Genomic DNA, 17,574 nt, shown 5'->3' on the forward strand with positions numbered 1-17,574 from the left:
ACTGTACATCTGTGGTTCTCAAAGTGGGGGCCTTGTGTGGGAGGGTTCCAGGGGGTCCCCCGACTCCCCCGCAAAATGATTGGTAACTTTGAAAGGGTACAAAGTGGAGCCAATTTGACCCGTATCTTCTCAGAGTTATGGGGGGTCCGTGGCCTAATGCACAGTAAACCTTTCCATTCATAGATCACTAAAAACTATGAGCCAAGAAGATTTAACTTCATGGGTAAGAGTCAGTGACCAATTCCTACTGTATTAAAACTATTTACTTTGTTGACAGGGGTATACCAGGGCTCTATATACTTCCAAATGCTTGCCTTTTATGAATTGGGGCGCTAGGGTTCATGTGGTTAATGGGTTAATAGGTGCTTAGATATTGAAGAGATAAGAGACAAGAGTTCTATACGTATTGTCGTGAATTGTTGATGATGTGCTTTATCCACCTATAATGGCTGGAAGGAGGACATGTTTATGCCATATAGAGGGACTTGCTTATTATTGTTCTGGAGTTGTTACAATGAAATGTGCCTTTCAGAGAGTTTTAACTGATTCTCGATCAGCATATTGTTGTTGTCGGGCAGAAACCTCTTATCTCCATATTTTAACTTTTTAACTGTTATTTTGTAAATTAAGGCCATACTTGATACTGATAGTATCAAAAGTAGCAGATCCACAAGCTCGAAGCATGGCACGAAAACGCACTCCGAGCTTGTCAATCTGCTACTTTTACTATTTTTGAATTTGAATGCTGAAAAGTAACAGTTTTGGACATATGATGTTTCCACTTGACAGATACACTCTGTACATCAATGGAGAGGACATACATCATAGAACTACATAGGAACTTTCCTTCTGTTCTTGGACTTCTGGAGTGAGAAACGTCAAGGGGGAGTCAGTGTCTTATGGATGTTTAACCACTATATACTTCGACAAATAGCGGAAATAGACGATCTGGGCAAAAAATCTTGCCTATTATGACATTCCCAAAATTGGGACACCAGGTTTAAAGTTGTTACTGATTTCAGCAAGCCAAGTCATACCATACCAAACATATAGAAAGAAAGAAAGAAAGAAAGAAAGAAAGAAAGAAAGAAAGAAAGAAAGAAAAGTAGGGATGATGCAGACGATGGAAGGATGAAGGGAGGAGTGCTGATTGAACGATAGTCATGGGTCGAGTTCGGACTTTGTAGATAAACAGTAGAACTGCTGGGTGTGTGTGTGTGGGGGGGAGCAGGGTCTTTGGGGGATAGTTGGACGTGACTATTTAACAGATTATCTCTGCTGTAGCATCCTCTCCACATGTCATTAACTCCAGCCTTAATTGGCTGGCATAACCATAGAAATCCAACAACTTGATTACAGTCTATGACCCTACATGGCCAGAGCCATGGGAGTTCTTGAATGAACAGGGATGAAGGGTGTGTGTGTATGTGTGTGTGCGTGCGTGCGTTAGTGTGTAAGAGTGAGAGATGAGAGATAGTTGTCTTTCATCCTGTGTGTGTGTGTGTGTGTGTACATTTATTCAAGTATGTTTTTTAATTACTGGAGTATTTCCAATGTTCAGTACTTTTCCTTCTACTCCACTATAGATCTCAGAGAAAAATACTATACTTTTACTCCACTACAATTATTTGAAAACATTAGTTACTAGTTACTTTGTACATTTTGATTATTATCATAAAACATACAGTAACCATTTAAGCGCTAGCTATATATATCGGATATTTGAAAATATCCGATCTACAAGCTCACAATGTGCCACCGCTGCGATGCTACGCATTGTGAGCTTGTAGATCTTTTGGATAATATGAGATGGAAGATCTTCGCATAATGAGTACTTTTACTTTTGGTATTTTAAGTAGGCTGCTACATTTCGATGCCAATACTTTTGTACTGTGTACAGTATTTATGCATTGTGGTATTGAAACTAAGTGAAAAATGTGAGTACTTCATCCACCACTGTGTGCGTGCGTGCGTGCGTGCATGCATGCGTGTTTGTCGGTCTATCAGTCTGTACAGTATGTGTGTTGCATGTCTCCTGCAAGAATCACATGTCAGTCAGAGCTTTATTCACAGTGGGTGTGGTGATATACTGTAGTTAGTAACAAAAACAGGAAATCCACAGGCACATATACAGGAAATGCTACTGTTAAGTGAGAGAGAGTGAGATAAACATGAAACTTTTATCTGAGAAGACTTTCTGGAAACTGAAAAGTGATTTGTTATGAAAAAACGCTCCTTTTGTATAAGCAAAACCTACCCAAATTATGAAGAGAATAACCTCTACTCACGTCAGAGACAGCCAAATCACACGAAAGCTTAAGTTTAAAATGTAGATTTTTGTTGTCGGTTTATTCTAGGTTTGTACAGTTTCACAAAAGGGAAATACATAAAAAACAGTAGTCATCTAATGACACCTGTTAACAGTACACTCAAATGCTCTTAAATACACGCAAAAATGTCACAATGCACTTACATTCACACACTCACACACTCACCCATACGGTCACAGTGCTAATATTGTCCAGGTGAAATAGAGGAAGGGGTGGGAATTCAGTTTGAACAAAGGGACAGTGACACAAACCTGAACAAAAATAGGTCATCACAGCATGGCTATAAGCTACTATCCTTTATCACTAGTTGAGGTTATATTGTCTTTTCTCTTGATTGTCTTCATAAATTGGAGTTCTGCTTGATTGTCTTCAGCTTGACCATACAGTAGGTTATTGTTTAAATACTGTAAGATATGTCCTTTGTGTAGAGATTAAGTCCAGGCTGAGTCAATTTTAATGCTTGATTGTCACTGAATGCCTTGACTTTCACTGGTAACCCTGGCCTAGACAATAAAGATCCTCCATGTTAACTCTGAGTGTGCACAAATGGAACCAAATAGACCCGTAAGGATCCTTTTGGTTCCATTTTGTACACTCTCAGAGTTACACATGATCTGTAAGGGTCCATTTGTACACTCCCAGTGCAAAAACACGTAATGTTTATGATTGTCACTTCAGATCACGTTGCAGTCTATCATAACAACACATTTCTACCTTTTGGGCCAATGACCAAAGATGGTGAGAGAGCAACTTATCAATAAATGTGTGCAAAAGGACAAAGCTATCATTTGAATAGTATAACAAAACAAATGGAGTATCATCAATAACACATGTCCATTTGTCAACATGTCACACCATGATCTCGTGAAGTATGCAGTTGTCTATATGGCTATTAGAGCTATTGCTGTAGATTAACAAAACTATTCCCAATTTAAACATAAATTAGAGCGTTACTGGTGATTCTGTAGCATCTGGTTGGCATTTGGTACTCTTACTGAAAACCTATCGTTTCAAAACATACATTTGATACTGTATATTCTGCACATCAATCTCACACAGTATTCCCCATCTTGCACAAACGTGTTCCATGACACTTACTCTATGTACGTGTTTAACAGCTAAGTGAAATGAGTGAAATCTAAAACTGAAGCCTGAATGAGGTATGCTGTGTTTCAAATTATAAGTTGCATCATATATTTAGTATTAAAATGTGCCCTTTTATGGAATTCAAACCTATATGACAAGCATTACATAACCAACCAAATGAACCACAGACTACAGTTCCAGACTATTTGAGAATGATTTGAATGTGACAGAATACATTCAAAATGTAGTGTTATTGAAATGTGTCTTTCCATATGGGGGCAGTTCACCTGAAGGTCAGTCAGATGAGTGAAACAGCAGTGCCAATTTCCTGTCTTCAAAGCGTCACATTGCTGAGTCACATTGGTTGGATTGATTTCAGTTGTGCTGCATTATTTAAGCATTGTGTTGAGTTTCTGTCCATAGCTGAGTTTGTGTAGCACTTTAACTGCTATTAGAGATCATATAACATAACAGCCATATTGTTCCAAAAAAATAAATTTCAGTTTTTCCTTTTAAAATCAGTTGTTTTTGTTGAGTGGCACAGTAGTATGATGACGAAGTATGTATCAGGCTTTTGTCATGTTTCTTTGTTGATAAACTGCTGCCTAGTATCACCCATACGTTGTCCCCGCACTGCAAAATCCTCTTGTTCACAGCATCTTTGTTTTGGAGTCGGTATAGCCTCAGTGATCTGTGTCCAGAAATGTCATATCCACCTAAGAGATTGTCATTCTACTGAAGTCTGGTCCAGTATTGTCCCAAATCCTGTTCACTTCCTGTAACCTGTGCTGCTAGTGACCCACCAGGAGAGAGATACCCTGAGAGAGGCAAAGGCAGAAAGGGACACATCAATAGCAAGACAACACAGTGAATATACAGTATATACAGTAACAGCCCAGGGTTTACGTAACTCTGAGACTGTACAAATCTTGTTACAGCTTAGTAAACTTAACTCTGAAAGTGTACTGCACAATAAATGTAACCAAATGTACATTTGTACAGTCAGAGTTGACACCGTAAAAGCCAAGAGACACTCTCAAACAGTACCAACACACACACATACACATACACAAGCACATACACAAGCACGCACGCACGCACGCACGCACGCACGCACGCACGCACGCGCGCACGCACGCACGCACACGCTCACACGCACACACACAGCAGAGACTCACCTGTGCTGGTGTTGGCAGAGTGAGAGGGGTGCAGGTGAGGGGAAGGGTAGGGCGGGGAATCAAACTTGCGCGGGAGGGAAGAGGGGCATGGGGGAGATGAAGGGAGCATGCAGGAGTAGGAGGAGGTGGACTGAGGCGATAAGGACTGGAGAGAGAGGGCCAGAGGGAGGAGGAGGGAGAGAAGAGAGAGGGCCAGAGGGAGGAGGAGGGAGAGAGAGGGCCAGAGGGAGGAGGAGGGAGAGAGAGGGCCAGAGGGAGGCGGAGGGAGAGAGAGGGCCAGAGGGAGGAGGAGGGAGAGAGAGGGCCAGAGGGAGGAGGAGGGAGAGAAGGGCCAGAGGGAGGAGGAGGGAGAGAGAGGGCCAGAGGGAGGAGGAGGGAGAGAAGGGCCAGAGGGAGGAGGAGGGAGAGAAGGCCAGAGGGAGGAGGAGGGAGAGAGAGGGCCAGAGGGAGGAGGAGGGAGTGAAGGGCCAGAGGGAGGAGGAGGGAGAGAGAGGGCCAGAGGGAGGAGGAGGGAGAGAAGGGCCAGAGGGAGGAGGAGGGAGAGAGAGGGCCAGAGGGAGGAGGAGGGAGAGAGAGGGCCAGAGGGAGGAGGAGGGAGAGAAGGGCCAGAGGGAGGAGGAGGGAGAGAAGGCCAGAGGGAGGAGGAGGGAGAGAGAAGGCCAGAGGGAGGAGGAGGGAGAGAGAGGGCCAGAGGGAGGAGGAGGGAGAGAAGGGCCAGAGGGAGGAGGAGGGAGAGGGCCAGAGGGAGGAGGAGGGAGAGAGAAGGCCAGAGGGAGGAGGAGGGAGAGAGAGGGCCAGAGGGAGGAGGAGGGAGAGAGAAGGCCAGAGGGAGGAGGAGGGAGAGAGAGGGCCAGAGGGAGGAGGAGGGAGAGAAGGGCCAGAGGGAGGAGGAGGGAGAGAAGGCCAGAGGGAGGAGGAGGGAGAGAGAGGGCCAGAGGGAGGAGGAGGGGGAGAAGGGCCAGAGGGAGGAGGGGGAGAAGGGCCAGAGGGAGGAGGAGGGAGAGAAGAGAGGGCCAGAGGGAGGAGGAGGGAGAGAGAGGGCCAGAGGGAGGAGGAGGGAGAGAAGGCGGATAATTTAGACCAGAGCAGGCAGGGGGAGAAAAACAGGAGAGACGAGTGTTAGAAAGAGGTTTGTCTACAGGGTACACTGTAAAATCATTAGAAAGGGGTTTGTCTACAGGGTACACTGTAAAATCATTAGAGATGGATACAATAACACAGGGTTGTATTGTGTAGAGGTCAAAGTTCAGTTTGAATTCAGCCCAGTAACTGTCACTAAACAGAATTGAAATAGTAGATGGTTTAATCATAAACATTATGTCATGTCTGATTATTTGTTTAAATGTTGCCTCTTAAAACTCCAGATAGACCATATTAGGACAGTGCTGAGCAGTAGATTAGCTTAGTTTAACTACATTGCCCAGTAGCTTGTGGTATAGCTTTCACTATTTTTAGAATGATGCAGAATTTAATTAGTATTGTTTTTCCACTAAAGCTGGTATATTGACAGAAGTTACATCATTACATTTTCTGTACCACGTCAATGGTATCATTCTATCACTAACAAAGGTAATAGAGCATGCACATCCACTCTAGCCCAGGTGCTGGACAAATGGCAGTACAGGAGAAAGAAATAGAGTCCGCAACACTGGTAAGGAAAACTCAGCTCCACTGGTTTATTAATTCAACGTTTGGATCACTGGGATCTTCTTCAGGATTCTGATCACTATCATATCATGTACTGTATTGGGATAATATAATATTACTCATTCTCCATCTTTGATAATAATTCATGCTTTATATCAAACACCACAGTTGAAATTTGCGATGCCCAGAAATTGTCCAGACGTAACCTCACCACAAGAGGGCGACATGACACAAGCTATGACTTTCTGTGATCTTCGTTATTCTGTTTTACAACTATTGCTTTAATGTATAAGTAGGTGTTTAGAACACTGATTACAATTTAGAACATTTTCACCTGTACCACTACCAATATTATAACAATTTGCATTACATTTACAACACACATAAGACTATGGGAGGCTTTATGGGACATTAGTATCTATTTGTTGTTAGTTTTTATGTATGTGCAGTCGCATATTAGTAGGAAAGACATGGACAGGAGCTTGGGCGCTTGGCAATGTCTCCCAGCAGGAGAGAGGGGAAAAAAGATAATAAGTATACTGAAACTAGAACATGTTTTGTATGTGTAGGCTATATGCGCGTCAGTCCGTGCGTGGGTGCGTGGGTGCGTGCGTGTGTGCGTGTGTGTGAGTGTGTGTACCTGCATATTGGAGAAAACTGAGAGAGAGCCATAGCCAGAGAGAGAGGTGTCACCACGACTGCTGTGCATGGAGCCTGGCGCGCACACACACACACACACACACACACACACACACACACACACACACACACACACACACACACACACACACACACACACACACACACACACACACACACACACACACACACACACAAATATATAATTCCAATAAGATCATAATGAGTTGTGCCTTAAAGGGAAATCCCCCTCTCTTGGTTCATAGGGGGAGAGTATATGTTCTCTATGTCACAGTGTTTCCCAAACTATATGGGTCGGGACCCATTTTTGGTCACGGATCAATATTTTATTTTTGTACACTTGAGTCCCGGGGGACACCAAATGTATATTTTGGGCCCTTAAGCTGAATTGTTTGGGAACCACCTTACTATGACACATATGTGACCTCGCCGGTCCACTTCTTTTCAATTGAGTTTTAGCAGTAATGTAACGCGTCCTTGACATGAAAAAGTTTGAGAACCACTTGCCCTACAATACCTCCCTGTTAGCCACCTGCTTTGCTGGGGGACCCAAGGATGCGGGTCTCCCTCGAACAAACGTCAGTTTGTTTGATGTGGAAGCAGAGCATTGTTATGGATGGAGGCGTTGCCTCCGTTCTGTACTTTTCTATTTCTGCGGGTCAAATACTGTCCATTCAATACGATGTGATTCACAGACGTGTACCTGATGCGTTGCCATGGTGAGAGTGGTAGATAGGAGAGTTGAAGGAGGTGCTGAGAGGAGTGGCCGTGTGCTGGGATACAGAGCTCCCGGCCCCTGACCTCCGCTGATTACGAAGCTTCTCCTCCCGCCTCCATTTGGCTCGCCGATTGGAAAACCATACCTGTCAATCAATCAGTGCAATCGGTCAATAAATCAAGCAATATCGCGTTTATTTAGCAACCACTCTTTCAAAATTAGGTTCATGGCATCCTAGTGTCTTTCCATTAAGACATGTAAATCCCTTGACTCCTTCAAAACCGCTCTCACAGAGCACCTACGGACAGCCCCCTAAATATAGTCTGTCCCCCCCCCCCACCCCCCACACACCCTTTTTCCCCAATCTGCACCTTTTTTCCTTTCTTCTTTATAATGATGATTTCCTGTTTTTATAGAAGTGTATATTTGTACGTCTCTAAATATTCAGATGAATTGAAAATGGTGGTCCCTGTTGTAAACAAGTTTAATGCTTAATCATGGTGTCGTCCACAGTAACAGTTTTTGTATAGACTTGAAATGTATTGTACCCATCTGCATAGTGCATACTGTGAAATAAAAAAATCAATCAATCAATCAATAAATCAAGTAGAAATGCCTAAAAAATAATGGTATAAAAAATAATTTGCATTTTGAGTGTTACAGCTGATTTAATACAATATACCCACACAATGGGTCTGGAGTCTGGAGTCTGGACTCTTTTCTGGGTTGCAGATCTATTTGCATGGGTCGTGAGTAAATCAAAATGTACTTCAAATACCAAAAGTAAATGGCCGAAATGCATACTGTATATGAGGCCGAAGTGGGTAATGTATGTTTTGTAATAATAATCAAAATCTACAGTAAGTAACTAGTAACTAAAGTTTAAAATAAATTGTACAATATTTTCCTCAGCAGGCTGCTTACCTGAATGCGGGCCTCTGGGAGGTCGATCTTTGACGCCAATCTCTCTCTGGCAAATACATCTGGGTAGTGTGTCCTCTCAAACTCTGGAGGATATACAGGGACATAAAAAACGATGTATGTGTGATGTTTATGATCTCTGTACTGGTTCTGAATCTTTTCTGGATCAAGTGTTTGCGGCCCACCCATCTGACCACTTAACAGATTAAGACCGTAATTAGAGCATGTTTATTTTAACAATGAATCAATCATTTGTGTTCCGTAGTATACTTGAATTTCCTATTCATCGGTATACTCAAAACTGAATTTTCAAAGTTTTAAAGAAATAAAAGATTTTTTTTTAACATTAATATCTTTTATATTAATGTTATATTAAAATCGTAGTGTTTTGCCAATTATTTCCTGGACCAGATCCCTGGTAGCTACTGTACTCCTCCATGAGTTGTCACATACTTTTTTCTTCGAGTTCACCTCCCGCGCTCGCTGCGACGGGGCCACCGTCAAGAAAAGGAATGACATCTCGGATGTACCAAGACTAGGGGGAGTGGACGATGATTTGCGATTCTGTCCCTATCGGTACATAAATCGGACGTCGCTAAGTCGACTGAAGGTGACTCTGAGGAAGATCGCCAGATCGAAAAACGTCAGTCATTATTATTTATACTAGCACCTGAATAAAAAGGCTTAAATTGTCCAAGCTGCTCTAGCGTCTTCTCCTTCCTCGACTGAAGGTGTCTTACTCGCCTAACCTCGCCCGGCGGTGGCTCACGTGGCTCATGTCACCTTCAGGCGGCTCGCCTCCGTCAGTAAAACCGAGTACGCCTTTTTCGGAAGGGTTTTTCAATCGTACTGTGACATACGTTACGTATATACGCTTCCACATGTGTTGGGTTGCATCCAACCTTTCAGTTACAGCACTGGTTCTCAACGTGGGGTTCAGCGACCCCTAGAGGTAAGTTGTTGACTTAAGCAGCTGTAGGGTCAATAGGTCCTACTCAGACAGGAGTCAAAGGTCCTACTCAGGCGGACATACTGTATGGACAGACAGACGGACGAACTGACAGACAGACACATTGCTGTGCATTGGAGACGGTGTGCCACCGCTCAAAAATCTGAGTACTTCTTCCACCACTGTTGTCTTCATACGTTGCTGAAACATGCATCCAGTGGTGGACAGCAACTAAGTAGATTTACATACTTTTTGGAGCATTTTTTTCTGTTTTACTTTTTTGCAAGCTGATGACTTTCACTCCGCTACAAAAATATAGAACTTTTGATTCCAGTCCATTTCTAGGAAGGGACTCTTCTTGGGACCCAAACTTACCAAAATAAATTATGAATGAACCACATCGTCACGTTCTGACTATTTAAAAATGTTAATATATTATAGTACTCCAGCACTTTCTGAAACCTGGTTCTTGTGTCCATACCTCTCTCCAGAGCGTCGATCTGCTCCTGGCTGAAGCTGGTGCGGTTCCTCTGCAGCTTCCTCTTCAGCTGGAGGTGGATCTGAGTCTCGTCCACCTCCTCCCTCTCTCTCTGGCCTCGTTCTGCTGCCACCAGCCCCATGCCCACCTCATCCACCACACAGCCATCTGACAGAGAGACAGAGGGAGGGGGGGGGGGGGGGGGAGAGAAAGGAAGAAAGCAGGGGAGAGAGAGAGAGAGATGGAGGGAAAGACAAAAAGACACAAAGAGAGGACGAGAGAAGGGGGGAACAAGGGATGAGCAAGAGAAAGGGTGATGAGAGGGGATGAAATTGGGCTCAGGGTTATTTTATTTGTGTGTGTGTGTGTGTGTGTGTGTGTTTGTGTGTGTGTGTGTGTGTGTGTGTGTGTGTGTGTGTGTGTGTGTGTGTGTGTGTGTGTGTGTGTGTGTGTGTGTGTGTGTGTGTGTGTGTGTGTGTGTGTGTGTGCATGCGTGCATGCATGCATGCGTGTGTGTGTATTGGCACCCTCTGTTTCTGCTTAGTCAAGTGGAAGATTTCTTCACTCCACTACAAGCCGTCTCACACACACACGCTCGCGTGCACGCATGCGCGCATGAACGCATACACGCACCAAACATTCTTTCTCATTCAAGTCTTAATTGCTCTGAGCAGCAGTTGTGTGTTGCATTGCCTACCGGTGCCATGCGATGGCATGGTGCTGGGTTGATGGTACCAGCTGCTGGCTGGCGTCCAGTCTGTGCCACTCTGTAAGTTGAGCATGGTGAGTTTCTCACACATGACCCCTGACCCTGATCTCACCACTTCCGCGACCACACCTTATCTCCACCAATCACACCAAGGACCACACCTGATCAGACCTCTCTCCACCAATCAGTGCAAGCCCTACAAGAGGGTGGCAGAAGGGACAAGAGAGAAAAGAGGGTGAGTGATAATCAAAAGAGAGATCGAAGAAACAATAATCTCATAACATAACAAAATCATCATACAGGTCATTTGTCATATCTCGTCCATTGACTCACAACTTACAATACAACATTACTGCTGATCATTTCCTAGAGCATACCGTAGTTTGCATTTCCGAAAGCCATTGGATTCCATGCATTTAAGTACAGTAGCATACTAAGGAAATCAACTTGCAGACTCTTGCTTGAGAGAGGTAAACACTATTTCTTTGTCAAAGTTATGTTATCATTACATTTTGAAGCATTTTAAAGTGCAGATTGAAATTAGTTGCTGGACAAAAAACAGATGTACCAATGAAATTCAAATGTCCACACAATGATGTTATGCATACATATTATGGCTCGTCAATCTAACTAAATAGATTGACGAGAAACATAAAAATCGAACTAAAGCTAGTGGGGAATACTAGAAAATAATATAAATAATGGAAATATCTATTATGTTTATATGTGGCTGGTCCTTTAACCACTGAAACTCTATTGCGCACGCACGCACGCACGCACGCACGCACGCACGCACGCACACACACACACACACACTGTGACACACACTGTGACACACACACACACAGCTACACCCTACAACCCCAAATACACACACAGATAGATGTCTCAACATAATGACTTGCACACAAACACACACATGCTCAAACGCACTCAAATGCAAACCTCAAGCCCCAAAGATACTCTATCTCTGAATCATACACAGACATCCCCAACCCCAACACAACACATACGCACACATGCACAAATACACCCCCCCCCCCCCCCCCCCATACACACACTTGACTGCAACATGCCCCTAGGCGACACATCAGTGAGTTCATCCCAAACACACAGGGTAATAATTAAGGCACCTCTCTGAGTCCTGCTCTGTCCTGGCATTGACTACAGCCATACGCACGCTTGAAAGGAGAGAGTAGCACTGTCAACTGACATTAGGTGTCTTGTAAACGGGGCTAGACACTGCTAGATGTTACCTACACTAATGCACAGACAAAGCACTGCCTGCACACTCACTACAATGTGGAAAATATTAGAAAATACAGGGTGAACAAAGGTGTTACCAATGATAATAATTAAGGATCTGTAGAGTAGTTTCAGTGAGACATGCACAGTAGCAGAACCCTGACTCTGTGTGACCTGATTTGAACACAACCAACAGCTGTGTTTTTCCCCTACTATTTCATGTCAAAATTGTTTCTCAATAAATAAATGTGCAGAAGAAGCTGCATGTGCCCACATTACCTTATCCTATTATAACAAAGCAATTGTGTAGCATTTTATTTTAAGTTATTGTCATACATAATTTTGTTTTTGTTCTCTCAAATGAAAGTGTGCCTTGAGCAGCGCAAGCATACTGATTAAATGAAATACACTTGGTTCCAAACATTAAGCACAGTTGTGGGTGAATGATGGAAACTGTAGGAAAATCATGCAGGAGAGGGAATAATACTGTCAGATTGCTATTGAGTCATGTAACCGCAACACTGCACTGTAACATACAGTACACACTCATACCCTAGAATAAAGAAAAGTGAACACTCCAATAGATGTGTTAAACTGCAATTAAACATGCATGCTCACACACACACACACACACACACACACACACACACACACACACACACACACACACACACACACACACACACACACAGATACACACACACACACACACACACACACACACACACACAGATAGACACAGATACACACAGATACACACAGACAGACACACGCACACACCACACACACACACACATGCGCGCGCACACACACACACACACACACACACACACACACACACACACACACACACACACACACACACACACACACACACACACACACACACACACACACACACACACACACACACACACACACACACACAGAGAGAGTGAGAGATAAAAGAAGAAACAAATGCTAATGAAACCTTTCTCTTACTTCAGCATTTTGCCTGATCCTATACAGTAAAATCCTCAGTGAGTCAGTGTATAAATGAACACTGAGGATTGTACTGGGAACACAGGGAAGAGTGACGTAAAACGTACAGCTGTATTGTAACGTCACGTACTTTGGATGTGATACTAATCTATACTCCGTACTGAAAAGAAACCTGTTGTTAGATTGAAATGAGTCTCTCAGACAGACTGTTGACTCCCAAAAGGAAAAGAGAGCGCTGTAACCACTGTTTTCCCTTTGTTTTGCAGATGGGTTCCCAGATTGGCTTGGAATTAGTTATTTTAAGCAAATGACACTGTCATGCAGTGGATTTTAAATTAAGTTAAACTCTACTATAAATGTGTGAAACCCTGAAATTGACTGTGAAATGAGGATAATCCTCAGTCACTCTATCTTTCTCTGACACCATTCTGTCTGAAATCAAAGCAAGGCAGCTTATTAAAACCAATCTACTGCACTGCACTTGTGTTAGCCCCAACAGTGTTAAATGAATTTAAAAGGAATTTAACTGACTGTATCTGATTCTGAATTGAATTGAATTGAATTGAATTGAATTGAATTGAATTGAATTGAATTGAATTGAATTGAATTGAATTGAATTGAATTGAATTGAAGGCTATAGAACTAAGCTTTTGTTGTACAGAAAAGTTACAGAAATTAGAGAGATAAAATAGAGAGGTCATGACACTAAATCAAAGTCAGACCCTGCATTCTATTATTAATTATTTGTAGCATCAAAAATGCAATATTATTTAAAAGACATTGTACAGTAATCCATGAAAAAGAATAAAAGCTGAAAGGAGGATATATTTCTCAGGAGAGAATATCGGAATCATGTAGTTAGAGATTAAGCTGCAAAACACAAATCTATTTCACTATAAAAGCTTGCACACTAACATCTCAGCTGTAACTCAGATGGCACGTAGAATATATAATCTTTCCTGTCATTTTATGTAATACATATTACATACTGTATAATATTCCAATTGTCAACACAAAATGTCTGCTGAGTCGTGGCCGATCGTAGGTAGCATATAAAAAAATGGCAACCAATACCAACACCTATTCTATCACACGACAATGTCGCCTGCCGACAAGAAGCTCGTAGATCGGATCTTGTCGGCAAGCAACACTGTTGTCAAATTAGGCTATAGGAGGCGAGATGAGCTTTAATTTCGTCTGGGAGTCAAAGGTCGCACGTGCAGGGTCGCCATGCTGTTGCTTGTTCTCTGCCATGCAGGTCTTCCTATCTCTCTCTCTCTCTCTCTCTCTCTGTGCTTCTCATATTTGTGAAGTGAGGAGTTTCAGCAGAGGTCCTCACCTACAACTTGGAGGGGGTTGGTGAAGGATCCCCCCAAAAACGTCTTGTCTTTCCTTTTCCCTTCTCGGCGTTCCTCTCCTGCGCGCCCTGCTTCCCAAGCCCAGGCCTCTGGTCCTCAGGTCCTACTCTCCCTCCCTTTCACCGCTCTCCCATCCAGCTCATCTGACCTCGCTTTTGTTGACTGTGTGTGATCATTTGCTCAGAGAGAGAGAGAGAGAGAGAGAGAGAGAGAGAGAGAGAGAGAGAGAGAGAGTAGAGGAAAAGCAGGCAGTAAACAGGGAAGCAAGCCACACAGAGAGAGGGAGAGATGGAGAGAGTTAGACGGAGCGAAAGAGAGGGTGAAAGGGAGGGGGTGCTAGGAGAGAGAGAAAGAGAGACAGAGAGAAACGTGTCTTCAGGCACTCTGGTCCTCGGAGCCATGGATGGAGAGAGGGAGGGAGAGTGCAGGGCGGGGTGGAGGGAGGGAGAGAGGGATGACACACAGAGTCAGTGTCAGTGTCAGGTCTGGACTTAATGCCAGGAAAAGAGGTGGTGAAGTGAGAGAAGAAGAAAGAAAGAGAGAGAGAGAGAGAGAGAGAGAGAGAGAGAGATGTTGATGGAGGATGGAAACAACCGTTATTTATTTTGAAATGTAAAAACAAATCAAAGACTTAATGTTTGTACGTTTTACCTTCCTCCTCAACCCTAAAATACCTGAAGTTGCACCATTTAATATACCAGACACGAATAAATTAATTACTATTACTACTGAATACGGTATCACATAATTACTAGCAATGTTGAAATAATTACATTTTCAGTACTGAAAAATTGAAATACAATAACAAGCAAAACAAAATCAGTAAATCGGTATCTTATCTATGCTTATGAGAGATAAAACCTTTATGACTCTGATGTATAACCAGTACTGGAATTTGGGATGAATAAAGTATATTTCCATTGATCTACAGTATCTTATTCAATTCTCTATTCAATTCAATTCAGGCTTTATTAGCACGAGAAATATATAAACATACATTAACAAAGAAAGTGTGAATTAAAACTAAGAAATGTATGTACATTGTCTAGCTAAACTTACCCTTCTCATAAAAAAACTGTTGGGCATTATAATTAAGTAGCATGGTATATTAGGCCAATGATTCTCAACCTGTACGTGGGCCAAGGTCCACTGGTGGGCCATGAGGATATATGTACAAAACACTAAGATTTTAATGATAATATAGCAAAAAATAATGTAAAAACAAAAGTATTTTTCTTTGTGATACCAATAAAGTATACTACGTTAGTTCCACTGATCCAAGCCGGAACACAATGAAATGATTGATCATCAATATAAACATGCACACGGCCCACCCATCTGACCACTTAACGTGTTAAGTCAGCTTGTGAGTCCTTAAAGATTTGTGACGCTATACACATTGCAATTGAGGTCATCTGACAGAATTTAAATGCTTTTCAGAAACTTGGAAAACATAATCTAAATACATAATTGAACAAACACAGGCACTTCCAGGCAAAGGATCAAATGTAATATGCATCCATAAACATGGATGCATATTACTATTCTTTTAGACACACATACCCATACGGGTATTTCGGGGCTTGTCCAAATCCGCCATTTCTTCACACGGTGAAACAACACAGTCATTGCAATTGCATTACGGAATGTACACAGTGTTACATTGTATGGCTTTTTTTTCTTCATAGCATATATGGTGAAGTATTGTAGTATTGCAGGTAATTGCAACAACCACTGATATTAATTCTATATATTAATACTATATTAATTCTGAGATATGAAAACGGTACTGCCAAATTATTGTAAACTTTCTGTGATTCTGCCAAAATTATATCTTTGAGACACACATCCGAGTTTTTGCCGGGTCAATCGAGCGAATCAGGTGACTTTGATCCCCTTCCCCTGACCTATTCACTCATACTAGGACATGATGTATGTGTAGGCAGAAGAATAGACTAGCTACTTCTGGTCCCAAATCCTCCATTCTCACATAATCTGGCAGATATGGAGTTGATCGTAATTTCAATTGTATTAATCACACAAAGTCACAATGCTGATGGTCAAACGTCATGATTAGGGATGTCCGATATATAGAGGGTATATGCACATGCATAAAGTGAGTAATTGAGTGGCAAATCAAGTGGCAAAGTGAGTTTAATGTTGTTTAATACAATCTGTTTGAATGTATGGTCTGTCAAGGCCAGAATGCAGTTTTTTGCCACTTAGTGACGTTCCTGCATAACTTCCGGGTATGATGATGATGTCACGTGCATACCCTCTATTGAATTCTTTGCAGATATCCCGATATTGTCCAACTCCTAATTTCCGATACCGATATCAACCGATAACGACATATGCCGTCGTGGAATTAACCCGCCTAATTTTATTGTGATGCCCCGCTGGATGCATTCATAAATGTAAGGTTTTCCAAATAAAAATAAACATTATCATACATTTGGGAGAAATTTAAATGAATTCCGAACCGATAAATGAATACCGATAACGATATTTTCCGACATTACATTTTTATGCAAATATCGGCCGATAATATTGGACAGCCCTTTATGACACCAACCTCGTGTTGATCTCATCTCGGAATGCAGACGAAAGCTACCACTCTATTAACACCAACACACACATGCATGCACGCATGCAGACAAACACACACACAAACACACGAGCACACACACACAGAGCACGCCACAGTCTGTTTGGCGTGATTTCACTCTGACTGCACTTTGACACTGTCGTGACACCCCATTTGCATATTTCATTGGATTAGACCGGAAAAAAACAGTCCTTGTCACGAAGCAGAAGAAGAAGAAGAAGAAGAAGGAAAGGAAGAAGAAGAAGATGCTGATCATAAAGGCAGAGAGAGATGAGACATTTTGCACATTGAACAAATTACAGACCAAACCTACAGAATGTCACTGAAACAACCCAGTGCTGTGTTTTATTGCTGCAGTTTTGTTTTAGATTATTTTCATGTTATGCTGTGACAAAGTGTCTGTGGCAGCCAGTGCACTGATCGTTTCTCAAAGGCAGCATGTAGGCCTACTTACTGCAGGTTGTATTTCTGTACATATCAGGAGTTTTCATTTTGTGGAGAAGAGAGTGCGGAGAGAGGAGCCTTCTTTGTATTGTTCTGTTCTTACATGTCACACTAAGCATTGTATCATGAAACATTAATGGCAGTGAAGCATTGAAAACACACACAAAGATGCACAACTTAACTTAAAGGTATATTCAGTGATTTCACTTAATTCAAATATCACTTTTTTTTGTTTTGTTGTGATAATCCTCCCTACTATAGA

The 17,574-nt window shown here is 42.4% G+C and overlaps 1 protein-coding gene across 1 annotated transcript; it reads right to left on the reverse strand.

Annotated features, from left to right (window-relative positions):
• Nucleotides 1–2,171: 2,171 nt before the first annotated feature.
• Nucleotides 2,172–11,946, reverse strand: pax10 (paired box 10). The gene is made up of 8 exons (XM_079520153.1): nucleotides 11,810–11,946; nucleotides 10,665–10,872; nucleotides 9,971–10,135; nucleotides 8,544–8,626; nucleotides 7,605–7,764; nucleotides 6,882–6,955; nucleotides 4,595–4,739; nucleotides 2,172–4,234 (listed from the first exon to the last, which is right to left on the reverse strand). The coding sequence occupies exons 2-8, from the start codon at nucleotides 10,765–10,767 to the stop codon at nucleotides 4,149–4,151; spliced, it is 816 nt and encodes a 271-aa protein (XP_079376279.1). The 5' UTR covers nucleotides 10,768–10,872; nucleotides 11,810–11,946; the 3' UTR covers nucleotides 2,172–4,148.
• Nucleotides 11,947–17,574: the final 5,628 nt, after the last annotated feature.

The sequence above is a fragment of the Electrona antarctica genome, assembly GCF_951216825.1.
Source record: "Electrona antarctica genome assembly, chromosome: 14".
In the NCBI taxonomy this organism is placed as follows: domain Eukaryota; kingdom Metazoa; phylum Chordata; class Actinopteri; order Myctophiformes; family Myctophidae; genus Electrona; species Electrona antarctica.